The following is a 26,247-nucleotide window of genomic DNA, read 5'->3' as shown; positions in this document are numbered from 1 at the left end:
AAACGAATGAGTTACTTTTTATTAATTTGAAGATGCTGGATTTTAATATTTAATCTTTCTATTTCAGAGAGTGGGATAATAGCGGATATGTCCATGGGTTCCGACGAGTGTTCCGAGCAAACCCATACTGGCCTTTAAAGAATCAAATTTGCTGATTGCAGTTAGGGAATTTTGGCTGTTTTAAGTCAACACACACCATGTGCCAGAGTATCTACCAGTTAGCTTTAAGTTATTCTATATTTTTATTAAATAATTCATATGAATCATAGCGATTATTTAAGCACTGTTTTATGTCATAGAATGTATTATTGTTATGGCATTAAACACTAAATAGGTATTGTAAATATTTTAAGATTTATGTTTATTTATATCAAGTGATTAACAAGAATTTCTTCTCATTCAAACAAGATTTAGTAAAATTATACTCTCGTTGTGTACGTACTTTGTACTTAAATTGTTTTATCAAAAGCTAACATTGTGCACATGTTTTTCCAATAATTACAACCACTACACTCGCCATAGATCAGGGATTTTCATCAGCTTCTAACAGAATTTTGGACAGTTTCCTACAGTTGTAATGCGAATTCAATTACAGCAACCACTAATTTAACGATAGAGATGTATAGCGAAGTACATATGCATGTATGATTTTTATATTAAAATTGTAGTCATAAATATATAATAAATATGTATAAAAGCTAACTGTGGATTTTTATTGCTTATGATTATAATACATATATATTAGTTTATAAGTTACGATTAACTTGGTTTTGAGCTTAACCAAATTACAAATTAATGATGAATTTAAAAATAAATAGGTAATGTTTTGATTAACACTACTATATTTAAATTTATTATTTAGTATTGAACGATTTTATTGATACGAAAAGGAATCAATCGACATTATGCACTCACATAGCTGTAATAAATTGCATCAACCTTCACCATGTATATTTGTACTATTTTTCGACGAAATAATTATTCAGATACGAAAAAACAATCTTGAAATTAATAACTTTTTAAAATTAAAAAAAATCGTAAATTTTCAGCAAATATTCAAGACATAGGAATTTGTACCGGATTTAGAAGTTTATTATGAAACTTTAAAAATACTTTTGCCAGTTTAGTTAGACATAAACTTGAAATATCTCAGAATCTAATGATCAATAAGATTATTTTTAACGTGGCAAACACCACAGTACGTTAACTGTGTTTTTACTGCAACTGCGTTAAGAGTAATCAAAATCTAGTGCATAAATATTTGGCAGAATTGGCTCCATTCACAAACTTTTTTAGAAGTGGTGTTTATTCAGTGGAGTTGCTTAAATAAACTGAAAAGTGATTGCGTTAATGGAAGGGAAATTCCATAATGGCCTTAGTAGCACTAAAGTCGGAAATGTATAGCAACCATATTGTTTCAATATGGGATTGTCGACGTAAATACTATATTGGCAAACAATATTGGAGCTATATTGGGTTTTTATCGGCCAGTCAATATTAGTTAGTCGATATTTTTCCAATATAAGTTTGAATATTGTAATTTGTTTTTACCACGGTTCGATTGGCGTCGCGATGCCTATGAAGTGTAATTTTTAGCGATTTTTGAGTTTTTGCGGATTTCAATTTTTTTTTCAAAATAAATGTGATAAAAATATCTGTTTTTATTTAAAATTTAATGCAAATTGTGTTTAAAATCAGAGAAAAATACGCTGGTTTATCAAGTTACTTTTTAAAATTATGACGGGCAGTAAGTGGGAAACTACGTTTACACCAAATTTTCATAAGTCACTTGATTCATTTGTATGAAGGTCAATTTTGACGCAAACGTATTGCTAGACGAAGTGATAAGTGACAAGAAAAAAAATACAAATTTCAAATGTAAAAGACATATTTTATCACTGCCAATATATTTATCGTTTTGAGAAACAAAATCGCACCCATAGTTTCAAATTTTAACGTTGTGAATTTGAAAATTAACTTAATAAAATAACATTTTTTATAAATTTTAATTTCAAATTTTTTTCTTTTAAATTAAAGACGATTTTGGGGGTGACCACAAGATGACTGCAATCCCTAAACCTTAAATCATACATAAGATTCACAAAGTTATTAATTAGGTAGTAATTAATATAATTTTTCGAATTAAATATTCAGTATCAAGTACATTTGTGCCGCCACTGACTAAACATATCAAATGTGACAGTTGCTTGGCACTCTCGTTTTTTGTCAAAACCAAACTACTATGTTTGCAGTCAGATCTTTAATTATTTTTCGAGTTTTCGAAAACCTTATAACTTTTACAAGAAAAGCAATAAAAAGGAAATTTTTACTCAGACCTTTTTCTTATCAGCGGTCAGGCTTGGATCCGAACTCCCGCGGATACCGGAAGACTACTGTAATTTTAATCGTCCAAAAATATCCTGAAGTATTATCGAGTCATAATATCGATTTAATCAATACAGTTTCAAATTTGGTTTCCAGGTTAAATTTACAACTTTCTTCTTAAGAAAATTCATGTGCTGTTTAGCAATTTTGTGGGGTTTGAAAAAACATTATAGTATTTTTATTGCTGCTGAAAAGTTAGGAGTGGACATTGCAAACAGTGTCTAATACCACACTATCGGATCACAAAAGATATGTGCTTCGGAATTACCCCGTTGTAAATTTTTACGCCCAAAACCGTTCTATCCCTCAACTATTGTGTTTACCCAAACAGATAACGAGACTGTTATAAAAAGTCCGAGTCCCGCACTTCTTGACAGGTATATGACAAAATCCGAAAACTGAGTTGTGCGAAACGTTTAACATGGCCTTAAGACAAGTGTTTCTCTTTGAAGAAAAGAAATTTTGAAAAACCATGAAACCACTAGATCATAGAAAGAAGAATAATTTTGATAGTTATGTTAGTACATATTATGCATTAATCTCTGGCATTATATCTCAGAGATCGTAGAAATCATAGAGACACAGTTTATAATATAAACTTCAAAAAAAAAAGTGGTTCCGCCCAGGATCGAACTGAGGACCTTCTGCGTGTATAGTTCAGCCAAGTTGGTCTGAGCTACCATAAAAGCATAAAAATTTGCGGGCTACCGCAACGGGACAGCTTCAAAAGATTCTCAAGTGCACATAATGAGGGTTTATTTGCTCAAGTTTGCACCCTGCGATAAGAACAGCATCCCTAAACAGGCCAGATGTCTCGTCATAAATGACAAAATACCGCAAACTGTCCGGTTGCGGTTGCCGTGTAATTTTTATGATTTTATGGTGGCTCAGACTAACTTGGCTGAACTATAAAGCAGACGTGATAACCGCTACACTACGGAACCGTTGTATATTTTCACCGATCATCTATATTTTAAGAGCACGGATCTGCACTGTTCCAGTTTCATGGTTCAAATATTTCCTTTCACTCTTGATATACGTTAATATTTTTTATAAAAAAAAAATTATAACAGAGCTAATGCTTAAATATAATAGTTATTTATGTACCAAGTTAGTAAAATGATTCATGCAATGCGAACCGAGTGAGCGCTTATCCAAGTTTGAGTGCATAAAGGAAGAAATATTAAATGAACTCAGTGCATACCTACAGGGTGTTAAAATCATTAGAACGAAAAATAAAGGGAATATTAAAAGATTTGTTTTAAGAATTTTTTGGATCGATACTTGGTGTTCACAACACTAAAAATGTACTGGTTTCCCACACATTCAGTAGCAAGGTACTATTATCTGAGATTTGACGACAAAAATGTAAAAAATAAAGATTTGTCGATTTTCGTTAAAAACTTAAGCAGATAATACAATCAAACATAAATCATTACAGTAGTAAATATGACAATAAATCTTTTAGATGTTTTATAAAATCTGAGTTGGCGTAAAATTGATATTAAAACCAGCACAAATGTTTAAAAAATTGTTCTATTTTCAAACCTAGCTTTAAATTTTGTGCAACAAATCATAGTCAATCAACGTAATTCTTCTGCCTTCAAAAAACATTGTATTGCGCGACTTTTACTTACAGCCCTAGAGAGATTAAAGAGATTTACTGTCTTGACAACCAAGTATACCGACTGTAAATTTAACGTGCGAAAAATACCCTCAGTACCAAAACCAATCGTACAAAACGTATAAAACTTATACTTTGGGGGTTTTTCCTTTAAACCGACATTATTAGTTACACATGCACAAAACAGAGTTGTAGCGTGGTGTCCCAGTTTAAAATTGTCTTTGGCAGTTTTGTTATTCTGTTGAGAAAATTAATTCGAACTTGCCCTAGGTAGCAGTGTTAAGTCTAATGTGGGCTAAGTTCGAATTTGCACCGCTTTTGCAATAATAAAAATTTTCAATTTATTTTATAAACTTTAATTTGAAAGTATGTAGAGATAGGTAAATTCGGAATTAAATGAAGCCTTATATTAATTTATGTAAGAACATTGTACAAGTTGTTTTGTTAATTCTATCTTGCCCCGCCTCGTAACGTTTTTTGATTAATTCCCTTCGAATTGGATTCATATAAAAGGGCGCATTATATTAGTAGCTTAAATAACCTTTGTTCATATCAAAATAATCATTGCTTAAATTTGGATAAAACTGATTTATAATGCTTTTCAATAGAGACTCAACTAGTCTAAATTATGTTCAAACTTGCCCCAATTCACCTTATTACTTTATCCTTAATCTAACAAAAATTAATGGGCTTTGTTGAAGCCGAGAAAACAGACAATAAACTTAAGCCATTGGTTTTACTGTCCAAATCAGTCGTGCATTTATTTGTAGAATCAAAATAAAAAATTCTTAGTCCCTTTTTACGATTTTCTTGTAAAAGTGTATGTAGCTAAAAAGTAAGTTTAGTTTCTTTATTTCTTACAATGTACTATCCTTAGCTACAACAATTTTATCAACAAGTCTAGCTTTTCTTCAATCTAAAACTAATTTCTTAATATAACACTTTGTAGAAGGACCTTTTATATTCTGTCCTATTCAATTTGTCGCGGATGCTAAATATACGAATGCGCATTTCAGAACCAATTTATTAGCAGTTGCCTTCATCCAAATGTAATATTTGTAAAAGTACCCCATAAAAACCTAGATGGTTGTAATAATAAAAATACGTCTGGTATGCAGTTTATTCGTGCTCTAGATAGAGACAGTGGCGCATATTGCGTTTGAATATATGAGCGAGGTAAAATTTAAAGTAGGATGTATATATTTCCTTCCTCATATTGGTCTTTTGAGGAAACACTCGGCATTCGTTTCTACTTAACTATGCATTAAAACATCCACTCTACCATGGTGTTTACAAGACGTTCAGCAAATTGTGAATAAATGATTTTTTGTCCGCCATTCGTCGGATTTAATTAAGCCGCCACACCACTCGCACCAACTGCTACCTGCATTACTACGAATTAAGGAAATTTTCATAAATCTACCGTAAAAAAATTCTAGACGGCGTTCATTAATCTCGAGGAAATTTTATGGCGTGTAATAAAACTTGGACAAGTTTTATCCGAAAGCTAGTATTAATGTTAAATTCCAACTATTATATACTTGGCACGTTTTGTTAGTGTACACAATATAGCGTACTCCGCTTTCTGAAGTTAATACTCACTTTGATTAATTTCTGTGTTTAATCTCGGAGGTAACGAAAACAGAGCAAACATTCTCTAAATGAACAATCATATACACGCAACGCGCTACTGCTGCTTACAAAAATACAAATTTATTATATTTTGTACAATTACAATAAATATTACTTTAGGTGATTAATGCACGTACGTGTTTTGAATTTATTACTGCGGAAGCAATTATGTAGGAATAAGTTTTAATTGGTAAGACATGTTATGACAAATGGTGGAGGCGCCGGGTTAATATTTTTTCAAAGTTGTTGGACATTGACTTTGCTATCGAACAACAAAGGAAGTTTATTATTTTCCGTTTTTTAATCAAGGAACAGCATAAAACAACCCGCTTCGATGTATTACTGGCTGCCTACATCACGTGCTTGATGAAGGATTTACTAAAACTTTTAATTAACGCCCAGCCCATTCCTGCACTCATTGAAAATTAAAAACTATAAATCCGAAAGCAATCCCAGATGTTCTAGTGTGAATTGTACAGAGCTTACATAACTTCCGCCTGAGATTGTCACGTAACACAATGTTACATAATGAATAAGTGCATAATTTTGGTATAATTGCAATCATAACTTAGTACGGTAGTGGATGTAGCGACTGTTACAGAAACTGGCAATTAATTTTCTATGCAAACAATGCCTAGCTTGCTTTTGATATCTATGGCTGGTGTTATGACGTCTTTTAACTGTTGACACTTGGATCAAAGGATGGGTTGCGACGCTTCAGTTTCGTTGGAATTATATAAGGATGTTTAGTTTGAAGTTTAAAATGGATTTGATGGCTTTGTTTGTTTTAACTAAAGACTAGAAATTAACGTGGAAAATGCCGGTTTGAGTTCGTTCAAAATTGAATTTGTAGGCAACGAGAAATGTTTTGTTAGTGTAAACAGGTTTACATAGTGCAACAATCAGTTAAAAATACAAGGGATGGAAATTATACTTAAAAACGTTTGAATTCAATTCAACTGGAAGCATGTAAATAGCATATAGGCACAATTTCTACGTTTAGTGCACAGTTCAACAGCGAATTTCTAACGTTTATAAAGTTAGTTAATCGAATTTTGTTTGTGATTTTAAATACCAATACGAACAAGTAAAAACTGTAAACTGTATTTTGTATCTACTTTTAATAGTTATTATCTATTAACTTGTCATTAAAGTGGTTAATTAATTATATATTTGAGACATATAAAGTATTTCATTACTCTCTAGTGGGTTAAACAAAAATCTTTTCCTATTTTAATATATTTAGGTAGATACCTAATTCTCTTTATGCAATTAACCGAGTTTAACACATAATTTGGTAACCGAGTAACTATTCAAACGATTTTGAAATCAATGGACAACAATTGAACCGAACCTTGATCAGTTTTAATTGAGAAATCCAAAAAATAACACTAGTCAGGTCCGCATTCAGAGATATTCTTAATTTTTTTTTTAACTTTATAGTTATGAAATTGCTCGATAGTGTTTTAAAAAGTAAATTTAGTAAATAATTTAGTTTCGCTAAGGTTTGAAATCGGCACAAAAATAAAGATGTTTAAGGTTGAACTATCCATATTTGAAGATAGGACGTTTCAATGTAAAAGTTCGTACAAAATTGTACGAAAACGAAAAGAGCTATTTAGATGCGGTTTTTTGTGTTTGAAAGAGCACAAAAAATTGTAGTGACGTTACCCTATGAGATTTAGATCTTGGTTTTATAAACATTTTTTTTCGATTTTAGAAAATTATGTTTTTCTTTATTAAAAATTGACTTAGTAACAACGCTACACATTTTCAAAACAAACCGATTGGCGCAAGAAAAAAGTCAATTTATTAATTAGGACGGCTGTAGTTTTGGTTAAACTTTTGAAATTTTAGCGATTTCAGAATGGTATCTGTCTTTTTCTTTCGCCTCAGGCAAAGACGACCCTCAGTGCAAAACCCTCAATAAAGGTTATTGCTACGTAATTATTTTCTTTTGTGTGGCGATTTGTTGATTTACAACATAGTTATGGTCAACTAACTTTTAACTAACTTTATTAATGAATGCAGTTTGATTTCCGGGCGAAGGCGAGTGCATTATCAAATTAAAAATCAAGAAAATCATTGCCACTCTTGATCTATTCTTGATTCCGAATTTGATAACAAAAGTGGTCAGTTTTTGACCCGTCGGCGTGGAGAGGAAACTTTAATTCTACCTTTTTGGGTATTAAAAGGATTTAATTTTGAGAAAAAGAAGATGAAATTTTTAAATGACTTGCGGAAAACACCGGAAAAAGTTTTAAATATTTTATTGGCCACAACGGATCAAAGAAGCAGTGTTTTGTGGCACTGTGAACGAGAAAAAAGACTGACGGCCAGTAATTTTGGTAGAATTTGTAAACTACCACCAAGTACAAGTAGAGCGAAGGTGGCAGCATGAATAATAGTAATCAAATTTTCGGGTAACAAATACAAATTTTATGGCATTGAAAACAAACCCAAAGCGCGTATAAGTTATTAGAAGAAAATGAGAAAGAATGTTGTCCAGAACAACTAAAAAATATGAACCTGGACATTCACTGTGGAGATTCACCCCCATATGAACCAAAATTACTCCCGGGTAGACTCTTCATATGTCAGAACAATCCATTTTTGGCAGCCTCACGAGATGGGCTGATAGGCGACAATAGGCTCGAAAATTTGACACCGCAGGAAAGAATTGTTGCAAAAAAATAAAATTTTGTTTTATCACTGAAACAAACACGATTTCACTAAACAAAAACCAACAGTATTTTTATCAAGTCCAAAGACAATTGCTAGTTACGAGAAGAAGATACTGTTTTTTCATAGTTTGGACTCCAAAGGGGTGTTCAAATGATATTATGTTCAAGGATGAAGAATTTTGTGATGTAATGTTAATCAAAGACTTTTATATGTCATGTATGTTACCCAAAATGGTAAAGAAATGCCTTTAGTGGGCTTTTCACATATTTTTTGTATTTTCTTTTTGTTTTAGTAGATTTTTTTTTGGTTTTGTAGTTTTTTTTGTTTTTTTTTTTATTATATTATTTGTTTTTATAAGTTTTATTACTATTTCAAATTCCTTTTGATCGTACACCTGAAACTAATTTTGCTTATTATGTAAGCAAAACTTATTTATAAAAAAACAACATTTGTTTTAAAAAATGTGTCCCTTTTTTGTTTGTGAATATTTGTGCAAAGAACTTTCAAACTAGTGCTGCATTTCTTCTCCGTTAGATTTATGGTTTATTTACTATTTTATGATCTGACCCTCGATTGGACCCCAAACTTTACCTCCTCAGAAGTGAGACGAGTGAGACCGATGCATAGTTGCTTCGAAACTGAAATTTACCGTTAGGATTTTAGCAGTTCAACCTTAAGAATAATTATATTTACGAGTTATGTATCAATGTATGATTTCAAATACTTTCAACTTTCTTATTGTCAGTAGTTTGATATCACTCGAGTGCAAGGTTGTCATTTTGTATCTATCAGTTTTTTAAATAACATGCAAGGTAGAAAACCAAAGCGCGCTCAATTGATTTTACGACTAATTTGTGATAGAAATTTGTCATAATATTTTATTTTAAAATATTGCTACATTAATTTATTATTTTCCCTCTGAAAATGGCACATCTGGCTACATTAAATAGCTTAACCTACAGAAGTAAAAGCTTTGGAAAGACAAAAATTGCATTTTTATGTTCCGCTAAGTGCAAAATTTTAGGACTCAGTGAGTTTTTCCACGACTTCCGACACACCCTGCATTAAGTATTGACAAAGTCCTTTTTAATCCATAAATGTATAAACTGTATCATTAGAAAGTAGGTAGTTGATAAATACACCAATATTAAAAATTCATAATATGTACTTTAGCTAAAAACTTTTCTTCCTTTGTTATCGGACCGGTTTTTGCTTTAAACGAGAATTTCTATTTGAATAAACGTTCATTAACTCGCGAATTTAATTATACCTTTTTTAAACAAGTTTTATATTTGCCTAATCTTAAAGTGAAATAAAAATGATTCCACCCAGGATCGAACTGGGGACCTTCTGCGTGTTAGGCAGACGTGATAACCGCTACACCATGGAATCTATACACTTTTTTATTCTACTTTTAAAAACGGTGATATGAATTTAGACGTGTGACCTAGAAAAGTTCTTGCAAACAAAAAGTAAAAGTGGTTCCGCCCAGGATCGAACTGAGGACCTTCTGCGTGTAAAGCAGACGTGATAACCGCTACACTACGGAACCAATACTAATTGAAAAATGAGAAAATATTTCGTTCCGGTTTTTGTTTAATTTTATCTAGAAGCCATAAAAATCGATAAGTGGAGGTAATAAACATTAAGCAATAAGCAATAAAGAAGGAAATGACAGGAAATATATTATTACCATAATTGTCTAAATTCCTTATGGCCCTGTAATGATCCCCCATAAATTATCTTTGAGGTAGTGCAACCAGTGGCGTCATCTTGCGCAATATCTGCAGGTGGAGTCCGGTTCTGTTAAAACTATAATTTATGATCTGTTTTGTTGGACAAAAAACATCAGAGTCATAATCATACGTGATGTCATTTTATAAATTATAGCATTTTTATGACATGGTATCAATGTCTAGTTAAAATTCGTGCAAGTACGAGTTTAGGGTAGTTGTTTAAAGAATACGTGACTTTACAAACATGACATAATATTTATTTTATGACACTTTATGGCAGTCTATAAATGTGAAAATGCTGAAAGAGCAAGAAGGATTTGTCTATGCTTTAAAGTACAAATATGCTTCTGTTCTAATAAAATTGATTGTCAATGTTTTTGTATGAGATTTCAATTCTTAATTAAATGGTTTCCTTCTGTTTAACCCGATTCGTAAGACCTTATTTTTGGAAAGTTTTTATTTGTTTGGCTTTCATCGCTATTATGGAAGTTAGTATTCTGAATTGTTTTAAATTAATTGATATTGAATTTCAGAATGAAAATAATAAGTAGTGAAACATAAGTAATGTGTAAATGAAAATTGTGGAATTAATTAAACGAATATAATATCACGGGAACAATTTGCACGGTTTGCTACAAAGTCATAAACATTCACCTAAAGGGTCAGTTTCGATTTTTATTTACAGAAGCAAAATAATTGTGTATAATAACAAGGAAGACACAAAATCTGCCCTTAGCTGTCTTACATATATCATCGCTTTCCGCCCATAAAAAAACAAGTGTAGTAAATAAAAAAACAAACAACCCTTGCAAGATTTTCTACACAGCTGAAAATATGATTAAGTTGATTTATCGCTTGTTACAATGTGCACCTATTTTTAATATTCATGGCTTTTGCAGTCCTGTGTGAGTTATGTTCCTTTGCGAATATTCGTTGAGAGGTCCGTACTACAAATATACGGCAAGAAATGAGTTGGAGATTTTATTTATGGCAGTTAAACGAAGAAATCAATGACGTTTTAGTGCTTCTGATCAATAATGCAGACGCAGTTCTGTACATAATCATTTCTGCTAAACAAAAATGTTACAAAAACGTGCCACTTTCCCAGACATGCAACGCCCGAAAAAAGTGATTCCACCCAGGATCGAACTGGGGACCTTCTGCGTGTTAGGCAGACGTGATAACCGCTACACCATGGAATCTATTTATTGATTTAATCTACTTTTAAAATTGGAGAAATTATTTCGAGTATGTGACTTACAAAACTACTTTCGAGCAAAAGGGAAAGTGGTTCCGCCCAGGATCGAACTGAGGACCTTCTGCGTGTAAAGCAGACGTGATAACCGCTACACTACGGAACCGATGTTGATCCAAAAGTTGCTGCAATTTTCGTTTTTATCACACTTAAGTCATAAAATAATAAAGATATCATTCGATTCAATAGAACTAATCTCACAGAGCTGCGAAGACAGAGCGTTTTGTGAAAAGGTTAGAAAAGATCCTCAAAATAAAAAACTGTTTTGAAAAGTTTGCTGCATTAAGGATGATTTTTAAAACTTTTTTGCTTGGAATTTCGTGGATTTTTAAAATTTTTTAATCAAATAGATTTCATCAATTTTTAATAACAGGTTTTTAGGATATTTTAGATACATATCTAGTAACTTTTAAATTTATTATACTAATGTATTGATTTTATTTGATTTGATTTGATGAAGTTGGTGTTTTGTGTGATTTGAATAATCCCCATAAAAGTCGTATTTTAAAGAAAGCAGGAGAGGCATACATTCTACATATTTTTTTAAGCGCTGAGTTGGAACCGGCGCGAATTTTTCTTTTGTCACGCGATTTAATGTCGCACATACTTAATGGGCCAACTCATTTTTCACAAGACTTGAAGACTGAGATCGAAGACAACGTAGTCCTCCAACTGTCCAAATCGAAATAATTTATGAAATCCGTCCTTTGTCGTCACAAAAAGCCCTGTTGTTCATTGTTGCAGGATTAATATTGGCCCTTTTTCCCTGAATTCCGTAAAAAGAGGGCGCTCCAGTTCTGAACAAGTTTCCTCATCTCGCTAGCACCTTTTTATCGTCCTAACGAATGGCGACAGTTGTTTGGCAAAACCTGCAAAATGCGGATGATTGACTTCTCTTCATTAGGGCAATTTGTCCGAAAGTTCGGGTGGTATTTTTCCCAGCTGCGACCGTAATTGTTTAAATTCATGAACCGGGAGCGACTCGGTTCAAAACTTTGTTAATTTATAGTGTCTGGAAAACATGTGGAAAATTTAATTTCGTGTTGATCCAGTTCAAGATTAGGCAGTCCGCGGAGCGGTGATAACAAAAGGCAAGCAAAAAATTGATTGTGCGTTAAATGAGGAAAAGGAGGAAATAAACGGATGTTGGAGGAGATGGATTTTTATTTCTTCCTCCATGCATTTGTTGCTGAGTGTTCTTTTGGACGAGTGTGCTTTTTGAATTTAATTAATTCTGTTTGTTTCATCAATTTTTATTGGAGAGCTGAAAAGAGCCGGAATGCGAAGATTGTTAATTCCGATTGTGATAATGCCTTTCTATTTAGTTCTATTCTGGTGCTGTAGGCGGCCGTTTACTGATGACCCATACACAGTAATTGAAAACAGAAACATTTTTCGACAAATTAAAAATCTATTTCGAAACCTCATGCAAATTAACAAGAACTGTAATTAAAATAAGTGCACGAACGCTTTCATATTTTATTTAAAAATTACCCAGAGCAATATCGGTAATGGAGGATCCTGTTGACATGTGTAAAATATTTACGAGTCAATGAAACGTGGGTAACACTGTATCCGCGCTTTTTACTTCGAATTCATAAAGTTTTTTATTTTATTTACGTGGGATTCAAAATTTCAATCTTCAGATTTTGTGAACACGAGCACTCTGCTGAATTAGTATAACGGACTTATCGTCGTTGAAAAGCTCGAAAAATTGAAAACCTGAAAAAAACTATAACTTAATCCTATCATGTTCAGTCTCAGACTTTATCCAATATTCTTAAACGAATTAATTGTTCCGCTGTTTTCAACGACTTTAACGTAATTATTTCAATTGTTGCATTAAGTTCTTCCCTAGATTGGTTCCTTTTCGCTACACTTTTGTACTATTTTTGTCTGCTTTTATAGCAGTTTTGTCTAGGAAAAGCGACGCTTAAAAATGAGGATTTAAGAAAATCGAGCTTCAAAGGATTTTCATTACGTTTTGCACTGTGATTGTTCGGATGCTGGTGGGTAATAGTTCACAAAACATGAAACAAAACGAAATGAAGAATTTTATCTCCAAAAAAAATCTGTTTTTTTTTTCTTCGGCAACTTCTATCTAGAACCTCCCATCAATCCTTCGCGTGTGTTTTCCTGGACGCATCCTTGCATAAATACGTCAAGTCCTCGCACTTATCCAGTTCCTGCCAGTTCCGCAGAAATTTATTGATATCAATGGAAATTCGATTTGTAGGACAACAGATTTTTCACCTACGATTTATACGAAAGGGCACCGAATTCAACAGAATTCCCAAGCCGTTTTCACGTAACTTGATGAAGTACACGCCGAAAAACACCGAACGTTGTCGTATAAAATCGCCGGCGCGATGCGCTAATGTTTACTACCGGCGTCGCGACGCCGCTTTCTTCAGTTTGCCGCAAAGCGTCGCTCCTAATCGACGTCGCGACAACGGAACTCAAATTCGTGCGCGAAGTGGTTCAAGTGTGACTTTTCCGATCTTGAAGTGGAATTTTCTGTGATTGTGGCTTGTTCCGGCCAATTTTCAGTCAAAGGGTGAGACACAATTTTATTTTCTTGACAAAGTATGACACGTTGTTTTGGTTGTTTTGTCTGAAGTCACGGTGAAAAATAAGAAATGGAAATCCGGGAAACGTGATAAACAATGATATACCTCTAAAAACTTGGAGAAACTTAAATAATTATGTTAACTTTTCAGGATAAAAGGTGGTTCTTGGAAGATGAAAATTTAAAAGCTCGCTTCCTGAAAACATTTTGTTTGTTGAGTTGGGATTCCTGAAACTACCGCTAAGAGTCTGAAACTTTTTCAGCGAAACATTAGTGTTGTTTGATCAATCATAAATTAGTCTACGGACTATTTTAGAGCGCCACAAGTCAACAAAACAACAAAAACAGATTGTTATGCTCGAAAACAACACAAAAGATTGTAGTCGTTACATGCATCAAGTGTTTAATTTCAAAAACATTTTGCATTCATTTTCTAAAAACACGAACGCGTAAACAGTACCTGTCAAACAAACTCAAGAACGGATATTTTAATACTGCTAGCAAAATATCGGAAAAATAATAAACATTTCAATTTTGTTGTAAAATAGGAGTCAATTTCGGTGGATCAGTAAAACATCGAAATTGTTGAAAACCGCGAGTGGTATTTTATTTGTGAAATTAGTGATACAATACGGGTGATTTTTTTTAAACAGAGAAATTTAATTAAATTAAAGGATTTACGGAAAAATAAACTGCGTTGCATTTATGTTATAAACTTTATATGCAAAAATAGTTGATGTAACAGGTGCTTCAGTCAGGTTTTATAATTAGTAATTACATTTCCGCAATGCAAATGAACTGGTTTGTAGAAAGAAGGTTTTCGTGTGGTGTATTTTACGGTATGTTTTATCAATTCATTTTTGACTCATCTAAGAAATATGTAACAGCCGCAATAAAATCGAACAATATACACTTTTAAATTGTTATTTGCAGTACAATAGGAAAATATCGATCAGTGTGTTTTTGAAATTACGGTAGGTAATAAAACTGTGTTGGCTGCAGTGCAACATAAGATTTATTACGCCCCGTATATTTCCTTCAAACTATATGGCATTCCAGTATAAAATAAACCACGTAAACTCTGTTAAAAGTGGCCATTTTCTGAAACGCTTATCACATTTTGTAATTTATATAATAAATTATAATCTTCGATAACAGTAATTGTTATGATAGTGATAAACGATGTTAAAAGTTGCTAGTGTGAATGCGGGTTGCTTTCCACAAAACTGTTGCACGTCGACGCCCTTAATCCGGCCCTTATCACGCGACTTCGAAAGAATGGTTGCCTGAACAACATATTTTTAAATAGCTGCTTGGTTACCTAACTTGATCCTTACAATCCGAAAAAGGAAATAAAATATTTTAATGGAAACGGAAAATTGGAAATCATTTGACACCAACAAGTTCGTAACCGAAAAAGAGGATATGTTTGTTGGTCCAAATTGATGGATGTTTCCTGTCGGTCCGAAAAGAAATAAATGATGTCTATCTCTTAACTCTGATAGATCCGAAGTAACATAATCTATATTCAGAAAATAAATAATCAATCATACCGAACTCGGCGCAACAATTTTCCGCAGAGTTGGCCGCCGGCTGAAACCGCTCAAACACAAATATTTAAGCTTTCTCCTCAAACAGTCTCGTTTTAAAAGCACAAATGATTTTCACATGGAGAATAAAAAAAGTTGGCTTTTTAATCGCGTTACGAATCGGATATTTTCGAACGGAAATTGCGAGTTCGTCGGTCGATCGCCAAATTACGTTATGGTAAATTCGCGGACAATTACGATTCCTATATAGAAAAAAGGTGCCTGGGGTTGCTACCAAATCTCATTCAATAACATGGAAATGTGAATTGTTTGGAGGACCGGAAATGCTCAACGCGTCTTTGATGGATAATCGAAGGTGGAAGTGCCTCCGGACAGTGAAAGTGGAGAGATATGGGAGGATAAAAATAGGCTGGGGAAAAAGGAAGAACAGATAATAGTAAATAATAATAATATACAAAAAAAACTGTTTCCTATGTTACATCCATTATATTCTCCCTAATACATAAATTGTACTTTAGATAATCAACTGGCCAGTATTTCGGGAAAACTGCTTTTTGAGTAGTTTTAAATCACGCCGCGTACGTCTAGGTTTGTTTGACATAAATGTTTGTTTTTCCAGCTTTTCAGGTCAAAAGATCAAATCAGATTTCGTTTCAAATACTGGCCCGAAACTGACTGACAGTTGACGCTGGCTTTTCCACTTTTTACCCGAAAAACTGGGTTGTTCTCTTGAAATTAAACATTACGAAAATAATTAATTTGATGTAGACTTTGAAACTCATTTATATTGACAAAAACACGTCAAATATAGTTTCATCTAATTGCTTTTATGCACGTAAATGATTACGAGTAATAAACTGTCAATTGTGTGATCCCTCTGGTAATAAATATTACATGGTATAATTGTCCAGCCAGTGCGTATCAAATCCAGAAATTAGTGACTTGCGGTCGTCTGCGTAGGCACAAACACAAACAAATGGAATTGGCAATTTATTTCAAATGCCTGAATTTACTATACGGTTTTGTTTTCGGTACTGCACCGTTTATTTAAAGTAACCTACAGAAAAAAGTAAGCTTAAATTCCGACCAAATTTCTGTGGTCAAACAAAAAAAGACCTTCATTTCCATCTACGAAACGGAATGGTGTTTTTTTCTCTCCTCCTCAAATGAAGGCATTTTCATAAACATATAATTCTGAACATTCCGTGAAACAAAGCATACACAAAAATATCTGACCCGCCCACGAACTGGTTCTCCCGCCACCATAAACAATAATAAAGCTCTTTCTAAATAAACCTGCTTCAGCCTTGTTCATTTTTCAATGATGCGAGGGGGTAAACGTGCGTGTTGTAATGTCGCACACCCTCTTTCACGTCGAATGTATTATTAACCGCTCCCCGAATTTTGATATTGCACGACACTTTTATATTTTCCGCTTTGATAACGACAGATTATTCAATTATTCGGCCGTTAGCGGTTTTTGATTTACGTGCACTGATTGCGTTCGGCTTTTAACATGGACGAAAAAATGTGTCGACAAGTTGGGAAAGTTGGTTATCGACGGAGGTTACAAACAGCGATTTGTCGAAACGAATTCGCGTTATCGCGTTCACAATCGCCGGAGCTTTCCAGGTCGGACTTGTTTTACTTATAGTGGGATGAAAACGTTTTTCTTGGTTTTCCATATTATAATGTTAGGTTTCTGTTTTGATTTTTTTATTAGTAGGTAATGGTTATTTGAATGACAGGAAAATGCAACGGTTAGAGCTTTTTAAGTGGCATTTAAAAGCAGCCTTCGTCCAAGATCAGATTGCTTTGGGCTACCTGTTGTAATAAAAACAGTCGTAAAGCTATTTTAGAACAATAAAATTTTAAATAAATGTTCTCTACACTGATTAGATCTTTAATGGTTGATTTTATATTATATGAGGTTATAACGGTTACTCCAGTAAAATCTTTTATGAAAAATAAACAAAACTCGCACGGGATTTACATTCTCGGGAAACACGTTATTTTGATGGATCACTTCCTAATTATATTATTAATACTCTTAATAACATTTAGCAGTGGGCGCTACTTTAATGCATATTAACAGGTTAGTTTAAATAAACAAACTTGAATTCTTCTTCAGAAAAAACATTTTTTAGATCATAAAATGTTAAAGATCAATTTTTAATCACCTAAGTAGTCTTTGCTTGAAAAATATTAACCAATTAAGAAGATGCCATCACTACTGAAAATGTTTAAATTCGTAATAATGTAATAAAAAATATATGTATGTTTACAATCCAAACTAAGCAAGGATTTTATTTTTCAATCACAAATGCTAACTTCACAGAAAAAAGTGCTCAAAAAGCGATGCAGCAAAATCTGGAAAATGTTAAAGTTCTTCGAATGTGTGATCTCGAGGGCGCAACCTTTTACTACAACAGTTAAGAATCTGAGACTGGATGAAATAAGCTGGTTAGACTTCCGACACTTTCCACATAAGCCAAAATTAACATGGGTTTATGAAGTTCAGACAAGAAGTGGGCACAGTTGAGATTACATGAACCAAAAAATACACAAAAAATGTTTAAATGTTTGAATTTTCAATCTTCATTTTCTTTCCACAATGACGTCAATGTAGAAAGGTGTGCAGAGAACAATGAAATCAGTTGTTGCTGCTATATTTCTAATTATGGCATTTGGTAGATGTGGGTGACGTGCAACAGACAGGAATAAGTTTGAGATAATACAGGGGGCTCCATAGTTTAGATAGACATGTAAACTTACTACTCGAAAAAAAAATTACAAAATATGCACGTTTTGAATGTAATGTTGTTGACTGCAAAAATTTTACTTTTTTGAGCGATAACGTCTATCCAGGCCATATGCAAATGTGGTTTCAGTCTTTCATAAGAATCAAATGAATCATTTGCCACGTTCGTATGAATCAACCCCGTTGAAAATCTTAGAATTTTTGCAAAGTGCGTTTTAAGCTCAGTTCCTTAAGACAAAACTGTTGGGAACTAAGAAATATTTTTCTGGTTCTTTGTGAAGAAATTCTACGAGAAAATTTGATTTAATGCGTCAATACATTAATACACTGTACAAAGTTCAATATGTGCACGAATATGATTTAAAACGGTTCATTAAAATTGCTATTGAAGAAAATGTGCGACTTTCCTTTATTTTTGAACAGTTTAGTTTAAAAAAATGGATTACTTTACTATTTCAGGAATTGATTTATTTCTACTCATCAATTTAATCGATTCTAATCTACAATGTGTTCCTAATAACCTCTATCTAGGCCATTGTTATTAACCGAATATTATCGTACCGTTCATTTATTGCTATTTAATGAACTTTGCTAAACAAAATGCTAATTGAGCGGCTTTGGCACGTTAATTATCGGCGTATTGGTGTTTAATAATCGAATGGTATGAGGTGTATGTACTATTTCCATGACCACAAACTCAAACCATTACATAAAGTCACTCATATAAAATTAACAGACTAGAGGGCTAATAAATAAAAAGTCACCACTTTCGTATGCTTTTTTTACCCATATCCACTGCAATTTTCGAGAGTGTTTTTTGGCTTTTATCCACGTAATTCGATTATGTGTGGTTATCTTTGTATTTAATTAGAATTTGGGAGAGCTTTAATTGAGTTGGGGCGGGAACAAAGGACTCGAGACAACTCATCACATTATTGTTAAAATGGAAATGTTTTTATTCAAGAAATGTTAATATTCTCTCGTTCTCTCGCATATTTAAAGGTAAAACTAACACGCTGGAATGTAAAATTTAATTATGACAGCAAATAGTTCTCTTCGCTGTTGCGTTGAACAATAGTGGACAACACGTTAGCCGACGAGAGTTCCAAACATTAAGGCAAATATGTGTTGCCAGTAGAAGCAATCAATATTTTCCTAGCTCGTCCACTTTTGATGAACGCTCCCTCCTATGAAGAAGCGCTAGTTGTTGACAGTTTCGATGTTAAAGTTGGCAGTTCCATAAATTTTCTCCCAAGTACATATATAACTTTTCAGAGATGAAAATGTGTCCGTGGACTGGTAGGAACAACTGCAGTGTAGCCAAAACACATTAGCCAGTTTTCTGCAAGATTTTTAATGTAAGTAGAGGAATGCAGTTAGTTTCCTGCCACCATTTGATGTCTAATCGATGCGGAACTAATTAATTGTAATGTCAACGGACACAACAAAGTGAAGTAATTTGTTAAAAAGTAAATGTTTCATAATGACGTTGTTTTAATGCAGCAATAATGGCGGCGTGACAACATGCAAATTTGTCGTAGGGACTTTTCGCGCTCCATTAACATCGGAAACCGCCCCCTGGCCACCTGTTCATTATTTAAAATTCATCCAAAATAAGTGATTTGTTTTTTGCGTGCTCAAAGTAAAAATCGAGTAAGTATACATTTTATATGTAAATATATCGCAGGCCGTTTCGGAGTACACGTTTGGAGTTTTATTTTAAGAATAATTGAAAGGCTTGTGTTTCCGCTCCGAAAGAAAAATAAATATTAAACTGGTGCGTTTTAATTATCTACAGGGTGTACAGTACTCCATTTAGCAAGGATATTAACCGATGTTAACCCTCATAATGACAAAACAAATAAGACGAAAGCGGGTTCTTCGGACTTTTCCTGTTTACTTTTTATTTGGGAAGAGGTGTATATGGATAATCGTTTCTTCTTTGTTGCCAAGCGCGAGGAAAATTTTAAATATTAATACAAGTCGGAGTTTACAACTTTTTAACTTTTTTGATGATAACATGTCGACCGGATAAAAAAGGAAAAAATCATCTAAATTTAAAGGGAACAAGCTAAAAGTTTCGAGCGAGTCTTGATTGGAAAATGGCAAAAAAGACAACAAAGTTACGCGTGTAATTCATAAAAAATGCGAAACAGCACCAGATTTGTAACCTTTCCCGTTTAATTTCCTCGGTAATAAATTTTCTAGCCATTAATTTCGTAGTGTAGTAACCATTTTATATTCGACCATATTGAATTGCAGTTCTCTAAAGTAAGGTCGCAACGATGAACGGGATAAAAATATTTACGAAAAATTCCGCATCAATTGTAAAAACAATAAATCTTCCTTGGAAAACAGATCAGTTGGATTTTAAAATAGACACAGGTTAATATGACACATATTTTGTGGTAGCCATTTTTATAACAGAATTCGTGACGCAAATATGAATACCTGCACATAATTAATAGTTTTCCAACAGAAATAAATTGGGCCGTAGTCCATAAATAACTGGCGCTTGTCCCTGTACCTGCGTGACTGTCCCATATTTTTTTCCGCATTGTCAATGTGATTTAGGTTGTTTTCATTATTGTGTAAATAATGTAACGACATTAAACGTAATCTTGGAGTTTGGTATCTTTGTTTATTTTCCGCCATGACGTTGATAACTTATTAATGGTGGAATTATCAATTCATCTCGTATTTTTCTTTGATGGCTTATTTACTTGGCTTTGCGTCCAATTATTTATTATTGGAAGCGAGACATCAGAGCAAATCACTATTGGCATGAAATTTTTGTTTATATCGTATCCACTCTGTTAGATATTTAATTTTTGAAAAGTCGTGTCGTTAACACTTTCAACTTCTTGTTGACACTTCTAATAAAATTATTATTAGCTTACATGTAGAGAGAGTTTGGCAGTGACCAAGTTAGACGCAAAAAATTAAGAAATTTGGAATTTTTTTGCATTAAAATAAGATTCCTTTAATTGCTTTTTATTTTGTCTTTTAGTCGTTTTACATTACTTGTGATTCCGCTCTCTTTTAGCCACAATTGGATCGTAAAATCCATTAGACCCAAATTTAGCTCATCTTCGGTAATTACAATTTAAGAAGACGCTTCGCCTCGCACCACCACGAGGCCTATAAATTTTTCTTACGGTTGGTTAGTGGAATCTCGAATTTTTAATCCCTCGTGTTTAAATTACATCCGTTGACGTATTTATTGTGGCGTTAAAGTAAAAAATAGCAATCTTACATCTTCCACACTGCGACGTTATTTCAACTTTTCCAGAAACGCGCAGTGATATTTACTGGTTTTTAAATGACACTTTATTGTAAACACATAATGCTCAATTTTGTCAAAATCGTGGTTTAAATTTTGAGAATAACAACCCTCCTCGGTGTCGCTTACTTTAATTGATAATCGCCAGTTTTCGCTCTCAATTAAAGATGATTAAGAATTCTGCCTGGGATCCATAATGGAAGTCGTTGGAATCACAATGATTGCCGAGAAGCGAATCAATACTTTATTATATCCCTCGTCAATAGTAATTTAAGATGTCAAGCGTTCTGTCAATATTCAATTAGAAAATTTTTTGTCGACCGCCTCTGGCGTAAAGTGACTCTTTTTCTTTATTGATTGAACCACAATAAGCACCCCACAATTGCATTCACGGGGTGCAGATGTCGACAAATAAATTAATGATTGAAGAGTGAATCGGCGATTTATTAGGAGGTGACGCAATTTGGACTATTTATACGATTGGCAGTTTATTAGTGGAGATAATACAAATGAGAACACTAAAAATTAGGTCTGATAAATTATCAATTTGTTTAACTGTCTGAAAAATATCGAAATTTGTGTTTTTTTTTTGGTGATCTGTTTTTCACGAAGATTGTCTAGACTTTTAACAGATAATAATTAATTGCCGCCATTGTTAAACATTTGCGTTATTATAAAATCAACGATATCTAATGAAATGTATTGTTCTGTTTTTTTCCTCATATCGTGGTAAAAAAATGTGTATTCCCTTTTATTCTGTACCTTCAAGCTAACCTTGTTTTGAATATTAATCAGAATAATATCAGAAAAATTCTTGTCACAATTTAAATTTCAAATTTCTTTGCAGGGTACATGTACAATGTAAGCTGCTAAAACACGCTAATTAGAATTGATCCTTTCAGTACCATGGTACAGAATTATAAAATACTAGATTAAACGGGTAATCCGAAAGATGGAAGAGTTGCTTCGACTGCTTTTGCAGAATCATTATTTACAGCGGTCTGATATTGTGGTTAGAATCTTTGCATTTTATTCGAGTTTATCCTGTACACATACTTTTTTAGTATTAGCACATTTATGTCCACAATTTTTAATTTAAAACCAATAAACCATCTTATTTTTGACGTATACATGATGTTTGGTTCCATCTCCAGTAAATAATTAGCTTAATATACAGGGTGATTTTGAAATAGAGGCGGAAAAAACATCCATTACAGCTTATTGTAAATGAAGGAAGTTCGCAGGTTTCGTTTTTTAAATTGCTGTCTCAGTTTTATGAAAAAAAATAAATGAAATTGATTACAATTTTTATGCTACGCCAATGATTACTAAGGTTACTATGCATAGGTTTATTATTAACGAATAAAACGCTCTGCGTTGTTGTTAAGATTATTTTGTGCTTATCAGTGCCGCCGACTAAGGTACGGATTTTAGAATTTTTACCTTCACCTTAAAATTAATAAAAATCACCGAAAACGTCTTCTACGAATTACCGTAAAACCGTGATTTTTTTCCGCTACTATTTAAAAACAGCCTGTACATATATAGCCAATCCAAAATGCGCCTTTCTTTATCTACTTGTTGGAGAGAAATTTAATTTCACAGTTTAGACGCCGACAACAAATTGACATGTTCTCAAGCTAGCAGTGAACAAAAAAATACAGGTTTTGTGCCTTTAAGGAGGAGGTAGCACAGAATTATTTGATTTTTTGAGTGGAGACATCGAATTTGTTGTGTTTTGGTTATAAAATGAAAATATTTTCGCTATGGCGTCTAGTAATAATTGAAGCTCTAATCTAGATCATGCCTGCAGCAAACCTAAAAGTTTAACGCCCCACTTGAAGCTCCGATTACGATCCTGGTATCGATTTTTGCTTCGCTTCCAGACGATAAATAAAGAATTGCATTTCATCCTTTTGCAGCCTCCTGTAGAAACAGCAACGTCATCAGCTGCCGTGAATGTGTACATTGTTAAACTTAGGCCATTACCAACTCTGAAATTACAGACACTCAACAGTCAAGATAAGACCTCCAAGTACTTTGTTTCACGGTGTAAGGGGGCCCTAGATCTGTCATCAAACATATGTGAAGTTGTGCATAAAACTCTACCTTCGTCTACTTCACGTCTTGAACGCAAAAACTGAAGCGAGCTCTTCTTATTAAAGTACCTGAGCTCTCGGGAAATTCTCTAAAAATAGAGTGTGACTTTCCACGTTCGATGAAACGGTCATAAATTATGATTTGTCGTCACGTTTTCGTTAATAGTCGCCCTTTGGAGCGCTGGCACCTTCCCGAATTGCTCAATAAACAAAATAAATGCGGCAATCATTTATAAAAAGTGATTTTTTCACGTTTATTTATTCTGTTTAATTTGGTGTGAGGGTGATAACGGCTAATCAAAACAATCCGTTGGCATTGTTCCCTCTTCATCTTGAGTAGTCTAACAAAGTAATAACGTGGTGTTTAAAGTTAGGACTTTACACGGTCAACGGAGCTTACTGATGTGAAAGCTTTCAGCTTACACAGAGCTTTCGCGTTGATGCGGTCTTCCTGCTGACATTGCTTTCGATATTCTCGAGAGACTTTCAGTCATTTAAATTAATAGACGAGTTCACTTGCCAACAAGAGGTGGGCGCTTTTTTCCACAACGAAATATGAGTCATTATTTACAATCCTCTGCAACGCAGATCGATAACTTTAATAACATTTTATGGATTGTTTCGCATCCAACTGTCATTGCTTGGCAACCTCAACCATTTATTTTAAGGTCACTAGATCAAAGTGTCTGTTTGTATAAGGTACCGCCATTAGTTTTCAGTGCGCAATTCAAGAGAGACATACATAGTCCATAAAGCAATGGGTTAGAACGAGACGCAAGATTCTAGGGAATTGTCATAAAATTGTTGACGTAAAATTTGTCATTAACAAAATTTAAGGTTATCTTCAAATTATTTGTTCAAAATACACTTTAATAAATCGTGGGTACAAAAAGAAAATTGGTTCCAACATTATAACAGACTATGTGAATACGTAAGAGGTGAGCGAACCGACATTAGAACCGATTCCATTTTAGCACGTTAAGGAGGTGCAACACTCAGAAACGGTCTCGGACTTCAAGCACTGTCTTTTCTAATCTCCAACGATTCGACTTGTATGCAGTAACGCCCTAATTAGAATATGCTATTAGCACTTATTATATTGTAGCTTCTCCCGACGATGTAGTAACAATGATGAGATGTTAAAGTAACTGAGAGAAAGCATTGCACAAATGGAAGTAGCAAATACATGAGCAGAAAATTGTTGTGTGCCGTTGTGTTTCTCTGTACGGGGATTAACTAGTGAAAAAGCGAGATTCCTTAAATTGTGGTTTATTGCTAATATTTACATTCCGGGTTGGAGTCCGGATCAGTACCTCTTAAGAACTAAATCTAAAATCTAAGAAAAATGCGTGGTCGGAATAGTCGCACCCCCACTCCGTCTTAAAGGAGAGTTATGAGATGTGACTAATTGAACATATGTGAATGAGGGTGGCTGGAATTAATTACAACAAAATGAAGTACATGAGATATTTTAAAGGGGCTATTAAGAAGAAAGAATTTACAAGTTTGAAGAAGTAGACATGTTTAAGATCTTGAATGAGGTTATGCAAAACAACTGCAACAAAATGAATATCAAGAACAAATATTAAGGTTATGTTAAAATTATTTACTTAAATCACCCTGAAATACAAAATTACATCTATTTTTAACACTACAGGAGACCATTTGAATGCGTTTAAGGACCTTCGTACGCCACATTAAACTATAGAACCAGTTTTGCATATCTTATGTATATTTCATGTCCCATTGCATTTTCAGTTTTCACATTCATTATGAGGAAGTAGCAGCGGCTTCAAACCAACCATCTTCTGCCGCTGATGTTGAAAGCGATGGTGTGTCTTCCTCATGAGACTGTGTATCTGCACTGTTCAAGTGATGAGTGCAATGACTGTGTCTTGTCCACCTGCCAGTTTATGAGGCCCCGCTGTTACATTAAGGATAGCAGTCAGTTGGTCCTACAACACATTTTGAGAACGTTTACCGTTGAGGCCGATATACTTACACTTTACAATATCATTGCTTGTGTTTTAGGCATTTGAAATAATATTTCTGTCCATAACGCAGGTTTTGTGATGTACCACATGTGAGTGGCCTTCCTTCTTCCATTTTCTTGTCCATAGATTTGATTTTCAACTCATATTAACAATAAGATGAACGAGTTATTCGCCTGAATGCAAGAAGTTCATGTTGGTATTGGGGCTATTGAAACACAAAAGCGATTGAAGACAAATTGGGGGAACATTATTTAAATTTAGTTCACGGAATTCGTAAACTAACAGGTACAAAATTCCATAACCTTATAAGAAGTACTCAAGGGTTCATATACAAAAACCAACTTTAGTATTCCCCCAATACGTACTGCTTAACCAATGTCACAATGATTGTCGGCTTCGATAGGGCTTCCATCTACCTTCTATTTGGAGTTTTCTGAAATTAGTGGAAAGTCGTCATACATAAAACGTCAAATAGTATTTACTTACGGCGGAGGAAACAAATACAGCATAACGATTCGTGTTGAGAAATCGCACATTCAAACCATTTTATTACAAACGATATTTGACAAGAATTGACAGTTCATAAAGCAATGTGTCCACACAAACAACACAAAATTTAGTGCGCATGTAGAGATAGACAGAAGATATCGTTGTCTTTCTTTTTGTCACTAACA

The 26,247-nt window shown here is 33.6% G+C and overlaps 2 protein-coding genes and 5 non-coding genes across 14 annotated transcripts in view; 2 read left to right on the top strand and 5 right to left on the bottom strand.

The window, feature by feature from the left end:
* LOC148178350 (uncharacterized) overlaps positions 1 to 702 on the top strand; it is a 152,872-nt gene extending 152,170 nt beyond the window's left edge. For all 6 annotated transcript variants that reach the window (XM_088031359.1, XM_088031364.1, XM_088031363.1 and 3 more), the window contains one exon: positions 68 to 702. In XM_088031359.1, coding sequence (XP_087887485.1) covers positions 68 to 138 — 71 coding nt within the window. In that variant the 3' untranslated portion in view covers positions 139 to 702. The remainder of the gene's footprint in view (positions 1 to 67) is intronic.
* A 2,296-nt stretch (positions 703 to 2,998) lies between these two features.
* TRNAI-UAU (transfer RNA isoleucine (anticodon UAU)) lies at positions 2,999 to 3,329 on the bottom strand. Its single transcript has 2 exons — positions 3,293 to 3,329; positions 2,999 to 3,034 (listed from the first exon to the last, which is right to left on the bottom strand). It is a non-coding gene; the product is annotated as a tRNA-Ile (tRNA).
* Positions 3,330 to 9,645: 6,316 nt separating this feature from the next.
* TRNAV-AAC (transfer RNA valine (anticodon AAC)) lies at positions 9,646 to 9,718 on the bottom strand. Its single transcript has one exon. It is a non-coding gene; the product is annotated as a tRNA-Val (tRNA).
* Positions 9,719 to 9,805: 87 nt separating this feature from the next.
* TRNAV-UAC (transfer RNA valine (anticodon UAC)) lies at positions 9,806 to 9,878 on the bottom strand. Its single transcript has one exon. It is a non-coding gene; the product is annotated as a tRNA-Val (tRNA).
* Positions 9,879 to 11,191: 1,313 nt separating this feature from the next.
* TRNAV-AAC (transfer RNA valine (anticodon AAC)) lies at positions 11,192 to 11,264 on the bottom strand. The gene has a single exon. It is a non-coding gene; the product is annotated as a tRNA-Val (tRNA).
* An 86-nt stretch (positions 11,265 to 11,350) lies between these two features.
* On the bottom strand, positions 11,351 to 11,423 carry TRNAV-UAC (transfer RNA valine (anticodon UAC)). The gene has a single exon. It is a non-coding gene; the product is annotated as a tRNA-Val (tRNA).
* A 2,288-nt stretch (positions 11,424 to 13,711) lies between these two features.
* The window catches only part of LOC148178344 (uncharacterized), a 165,968-nt gene continuing 153,432 nt past the window's right edge, over positions 13,712 to 26,247 (top strand). For 2 of the 3 annotated variants that reach the window (XM_088030839.1, XM_088030840.1), the window contains exons 1-2: positions 13,712 to 13,874; positions 19,473 to 19,555. The gene's annotated coding sequence lies outside the window, so the exon portion shown is untranslated. The remainder of the gene's footprint in view (positions 13,875 to 19,472; positions 19,556 to 26,247) is intronic. The other variant, XM_088030838.1, reaches the window with a different exon arrangement.

This window comes from Gnatocerus cornutus, chromosome 2 (genome assembly GCF_029298725.1).
Source record: "Gnatocerus cornutus isolate USDA-ARS CGAHR chromosome 2, icGnaCorn1.1, whole genome shotgun sequence".
NCBI classification, from domain to species: domain Eukaryota; kingdom Metazoa; phylum Arthropoda; class Insecta; order Coleoptera; family Tenebrionidae; genus Gnatocerus; species Gnatocerus cornutus.
The sequence above is the reverse complement of the archived record's forward strand: the minus strand, read 5'-3'. Positions and strand labels throughout refer to the sequence as shown.